We start from the raw sequence: 6,000 nt of genomic DNA on the forward strand, positions 1-6,000 counted from the left end.
TGTGAAGTCATTGTTGAAACAATTATGGAGATTTGCCGCTTGTTAGGGGAGAATGTCGCATAGCGCTCTCAATTATATTCAAACGAGTTTTGTTTTGAAAGTGAGACACCAGTTAATGCTCTTCGGACTCGTTTTTGAGCATGTAGTGTGTTGCTATGGTTGTGTGTACGTTCTTTAATAATGTTATCATAATTTGTAAGAAAAATAACCATAGATAGAAACTCAGCCTGTGCACGAAAACCAAACCACCTGATCTCATAGGCAGAGAAGCGACCCGTTTGGTTTTACCGAGGTGAGTCCATGTTACAGTAAATATTATACAATGCATTTGTTTGTCCTTTGAAGTGTGCTCCAATTGGTCGATTCAGGAAACATGATACGGTGGCCCACTAAAGACATAGTAGAGTACATATTAATGTCCTTTGCTAATGACGTAATAATTCACCGGATCCCGATTGGGCCACCGTACGTAACAGACGGCCCTGGAGGCAGTTGACCAGCTGTTAGAACGTGTTGCAATGCTGGAACACCTCAAAATATAATCGTTTGCACACACTATTAGTACTGATCCTGTAAATGCTGGATTGAAATTGAGATTGGGCTTTACGTGATGGGGTGGGGCGGGAATCAGGGGATACAATCCCGGAAACAGGGGTCAATTTGGGGACCCGGGAAAATAAGGAGAGAATTGGTAACATGGGATAAAGAATCATATAATCTAAATATTCTAATATTCTGAAGGACATAATGGGCCTCGGAACCTGAAAATAGCACTCGAACCCTATGATTTGTGAGTTTTTTTCACAACCTGCATGAATTATTTCTAATTATTGGCAAGGATGGATAGATTGTCTCATATCACCCTATTGTCTGTAATGTTGGTATATAGACAATGTACCTGCCAGCTGTCGCTACTCTATATACCAATTCTTTGGAGAATTCTTTATCATTCTAGGACCTCTTTTTTTCTTGCTAGATCATCGTGGATAATGCGATGTTTCAACAAAGATGTCTTAAAGCTTTATTTATTTTTAAAAAGATAATCAAACGGGGGAAACATTGATACAGTTATCAACAAATTTATATTGCAACCATGAGTTATTAGCCTTATTGATTTTCTTATGAGTGACTTCTGCAAGAATGAAAGTCCTGTGTCCTACCATACAAGTATGAGTTATTCTAAACTTTAAACTGATGAAGACCCCAGCTAACCATTTGGATTCACAATGCCTTGCAAAGTGTAACCACAGGTTCCACAAAACATAAAGAAGACAGTTACATGAATCAGAAATTGCATTTTTACTTGTATTAATTGAGTATCTTTATACATGATCAGAGAAAGCAAAGCAAGAATGGAGATAAATTTTAATGTAAGAATGAAAGGAAATTAAAGTACCAGGAAGCTTTAATATTTTTTAAATAACTGAAAATGATAAGAATTACAATAAAAAAAGGGAAAAGGAAAATTATATTAATATATTTTAAAAATAATTCTTCTAGAAGGAATAGTCGCTAATTGGTAGGACCAAGTAAACAATGGTTACTTTCTGTCAAATTTGTTTGTTGTCTTAAGTCAAGGAGAGGTGAATCATTGGACTAAAAATCTTGACTACATGAACAGAACAGAATTCGAACCAATGACATCGCCCTTATGTTGGCTGCTTTATACAACTGAGCTTATTCTAGAAAGCAAATGGATACAAATTTATATACGGATTGACTTGGTACCAGTTATAATTTTCAAATAAAGAACATTTAATTAATTATTTGTTTTGGATTTGTACATAATTGATCCTATTCATACATTTTATATAACTTATAATCATGGAATAGATGAATTGAAATTGAAGACACAAAGAGATCAAGAAACAGGAAACCAAAACCAACTGAAAATAGGAAGATGGAAGTAGAGAATTTAAGAATAAAAACAGGAGTATTATAGCGTGTTGTCCAACTCCTCATGTCACAGACTGCTTGATGAAATCATCGTCAAGATGTTTAATTAATAGCAAGTCTCCCATAAAACACTTCGAAATGTTATGTCAATGTTACTAACACACTGTGGAATACAGTCAGGTAAATGATTTGATTTTAACGTGTTACTCTAATACATTAATAGATTGAAAATTCCCTATGATATATTTAGTAGCACTAAATTGATTGGAACAACACTTAGTAGACTATAAACTATCATTAAACTAAATTTTCTTACATGATCACATACTTTCTAATTAGTGGTAAAATTTCATCACCATGTAACTAATTAACTTTGATTTATCTTTCATTTTCCTAACTTAATACTTACGGTACTCATTCAGATTGAAATTTCAATCTATGCAATGACAGTTGTTAAATTATCACTTATTAAGTATACGTAGGTAGGAAGTCATATCTAAGAAATGCCCAGTGTCCGTCAAACGCTGTTAAGTCTATGTTAGTTTGATTCTCTCTTAAGTGTCGTCATTATGACGTCATCATCTTGTCTTACATTTTTAATTTAGCCTGTCCCAACATAATGACATGAAGAAATTGAATAAGAAATAGTTAGGATAAATTCAGGAATTATGTTCTGGTTTTTCTCAGGTCTGATGTTATGTAGACTTTAAAAATGTGCCAGATTAATCACTACATTACAAGAATATATGACATATATGCCGTAAATATGTTTTATGTTATATAGTTTTCCAACTATGAAAATTGATGAAGTAAAATGGAATATATGTTAGCATATTCACTACGACATGTGAGATGAATTTCTTAAACTAATATTGTGTCATATGATTAAAACAATAGATGCATTTTATAGAGGAACTTCTTTCGCAAACAAACAGATTCAAACAAATGCAAATGCGTATTCCATCCTCCCATATACTTTTACAGTATGAGTCAAAAAGAATAATAACCACGCTTTTCTCGTAGAGTACGCATGTATCCTATAGTGATATGTAATGCCTATAGTGATAAATGTTATGCCTACCGTACTTTCCATTCAATAGATGGATTCAGCTTATTGATTAGTTGCTTGCAATTTATGGATTTACAGTAAAATGACACATTCTTGGCAGACATTTTGTCTTATTTTAATTGAGGGTAATATAAAAAGTATCAACATATTGAGAAGATATTTCCCCTCAAGCAACAAAGAACACAAGATATTATCGAAATTAAGACTAACCAATATGAAACTGCAGGAAATTTCTCCATTATTACAAAGTTGTCAAAATGTCTGATTATTCATGATGAAATATGAAGGAAAATTATTTGAAAGTATCATTTATGTCAAGCGAAGTCTCATCGATAAACGTAAAACTAAGAAGCTAAAACTCTCCGTTGTTGTTATTTTTTTTAATACAAAACGCATGTGTTATACCTAGTTTCTATCAGTTCTTCACGTCAAAAACCTACGACCAATAAATGCGCAATTACAGCTAAAGCTGCTTATTATCACTTTTGACGATATTGGAATCTCCTTTTAATACCACCTTCATGAGCCGAAATATCATGAAATTTTTACATTAACCAATACTTTCATTTAATTCAATTATGTTATGATGTGACCGCTGTGTTTCAGTCCTAAGTTAAGGCCAGAGAAATAAACAACGAAAGCTAACTATGTTATAAAATTATACAATAGTTTTAATACCATGAAGAGTTTCTCATTTATCCCGTCTGACAGAAAGGAACGACAGACCCATCACGATTTGACATATTTAATCCTTAATGTTTACCTGGAATAATTGAAACTGAAGTTGTCTAATTTTTACATGTCCATCTGGAATATTGGAGTAATACTTTTTAAGGTTTTTTGTAGCCTCAGTCAAGTATCCCCACTTTCCTGTGATTCTATTTTCCAGCTCGCCTGGTCTTTCCTTCAGTATTTTCACACAAGACTTAAATATTTCTTCACAAATCGACGCAGCTTTCTCCGTGACTCTGCGGCCACTATTGGACTTCACTAAGTGCTGGACATACCAGTGCTGTGCCTCTAAGCGATCTTGTAAAGATGACTCGAATCTTTTAATCGCCTCCAGATAGGTTGCCTCTGCTCTATCGTATTCTCTCAACTTGTGATGAGCCCAGGCCTTATGGACAAACGCATAAAAATGTCCAGGCTCCTTTGCGAGGCATTTGTCGATGTTTCTCATCTCAGCTCGAAGATACCTGTACTTGTCATCATTATTATTACTCTGCTTTGCAAGTTGACTATATATCAGAGATTTTTGGAAGAATATGTCTGATCTAGGCGTCTTCAACTTTTCACCCTTTTGTAACACATCCAGTGCATTTTGAAGCTCGTTTTGCCTACGATAAAAACGAGCTTTGACGAGAATCACTTGACACGATTCGTCCCTAGCTTCTTCAATCAGTCGCCTCGCCTCATTGCTTCTCTCTGGAATTTTTATCAAAACTGACGCCATATCACACCGAGCAGCGTCATTTGTTGGATCTAGCTCGATAGCCTTCTCATAGTATTTAATTTCCTCGTCCATTCCATCGTACCGGTCGGTGGCGCTCTTGGTATGTTTGCGAGCGAACCGTCCGACCAATTCACCACATGTGTGATACCAAGATGCTTTGGATTGGATTACTTCTGTCGCTCTTTTGTATCTTTGCAGTGCTTCTTGACATCTAGTGAGCCCAAGACGGGCCAGAGCAAATCCCTCTATTACATAAATGTAAGCATGAAGCTCCTCTGACTGCGCTGTTGGCTTCGCCAACCAATTTTCCGTCAGCGTTTTGAGAAGCATTTCTCGTTCATCATTCGGCGCCGCGGAGCCACTCTGCTTGAATTTCTCCAGGAGCCAAAGGCGGTTTGCCGACGACACTGTTAGACAAGCCTGTCGCTCTTGGTTATCGTCAAGTTCACGGGCCTCCTCTTCCGCCTGAAGAAAGAATTCACGAGCCTTCACCGGGTTAAGGTTCACTTCTTTGAACTTCTGGGAGACCTCTATGTACCCTCGAAAAAGCAGGAGGTCACATACTGAATCTCTCCAACCTACCTCGTCCCTCGTTTCAAGTTTACTGTCGAGTTTGTTCACAATTGTTTCGTAATCCACGGTACAGTCCTTCTCTAGCTGCCAATTAAAGTGGCAGGGGACCTGTTTCCACCAATCTGAATCCATCTTGGTCGTACTTTTGCGCTTCCGTGTAATCGATCCTTGAAAAGGTAATAGAAGAAACATACAATGTTATAAGCGATTTTCATTGAAATGAGCTATTCAGACTAACTCACAGAAACAAAAACAAAAGGAAGAATGGGCAGAAAACGGATGGATGGATGGATGGGTGAATGGCCAACAAGATCTCGGATCCTTTGTTTTGAAGCAGAAGTTACAATGAATATCTGTCAGCCCAAGAAAAAGGAATAGAACTCAAATTCCTAGCATGATTTCGCACCTAATTTTTAGTGCATTACAAAGGTAACATCACAATGATAAACGGTATGTTACTCTACGCTACATTTTATTGAAATCATGTATTTTTATGTAATGTTTAGTAAATTGATGCAATAAAAATTAAATCAACCTACCGAAAACTTGGAGATGATCTTGATCTTGATCGCTATTGATATGCAGAGTATGCGAACGACTTCAAGCAACAATTGCTAATAAATTGTTATATGGATATACTGCAACATATATAGTCCTTTATTTCGTAATTCTAAAATGACGGGGTAATTCCTACTAACTAATTATTGATATTTATTTGTTTTCACGTTATCATCATAGATTGTTATAACCTCTATTGACATTGTTAATTATCATGTCAAGTATTACTTGATTACCCTTCGTGATACGAAAAATCAAAGAACGAAGTTCAAAGCACCTCCTTAACAATACAATATAGATCAAAATACCAAACCTATTCGGCACATTGGTAATATCTAATTACATGCAAAACATAGTGATAATTACTTTTTGTTCACAAGTTTAGAGTGCACATGAGCTGAAGAAGGCAGTATATGCACTTTTTCGTTTTGCATTTGTTCGTTTTGCATCA

The 6,000-nt window shown here is 35.7% G+C and overlaps 1 protein-coding gene across 1 annotated transcript; it reads right to left on the reverse strand.

Annotated features, from left to right (window-relative positions):
• Positions 1 to 1,287: 1,287 nt before the first annotated feature.
• LOC139960474 (uncharacterized) lies at positions 1,288 to 5,683 on the reverse strand. Its single transcript, XM_071958853.1, has 2 exons — positions 5,531 to 5,683; positions 1,288 to 5,158 (listed from the first exon to the last, which is right to left on the reverse strand). The coding sequence occupies exon 2, from the start codon at positions 5,121 to 5,123 to the stop codon at positions 3,711 to 3,713; it is 1,413 nt and encodes a 470-aa protein (XP_071814954.1). The 5' UTR covers positions 5,124 to 5,158; positions 5,531 to 5,683; the 3' UTR covers positions 1,288 to 3,710.
• Positions 5,684 to 6,000: the final 317 nt, after the last annotated feature.

Source organism: Apostichopus japonicus, chromosome 19 (genome assembly GCF_037975245.1).
Source record: "Apostichopus japonicus isolate 1M-3 chromosome 19, ASM3797524v1, whole genome shotgun sequence".
Classification (NCBI taxonomy): domain Eukaryota; kingdom Metazoa; phylum Echinodermata; class Holothuroidea; order Aspidochirotida; family Stichopodidae; genus Apostichopus; species Apostichopus japonicus.

Excerpts from the sequence above, each read along its gene's own strand:
- LOC139960474 (XM_071958853.1), bottom strand. The coding sequence starts at position 5,123 with ATGGATTCAGATTGGTGGAAACAGGTCCCCTGCCACTTTAATTGGCAG.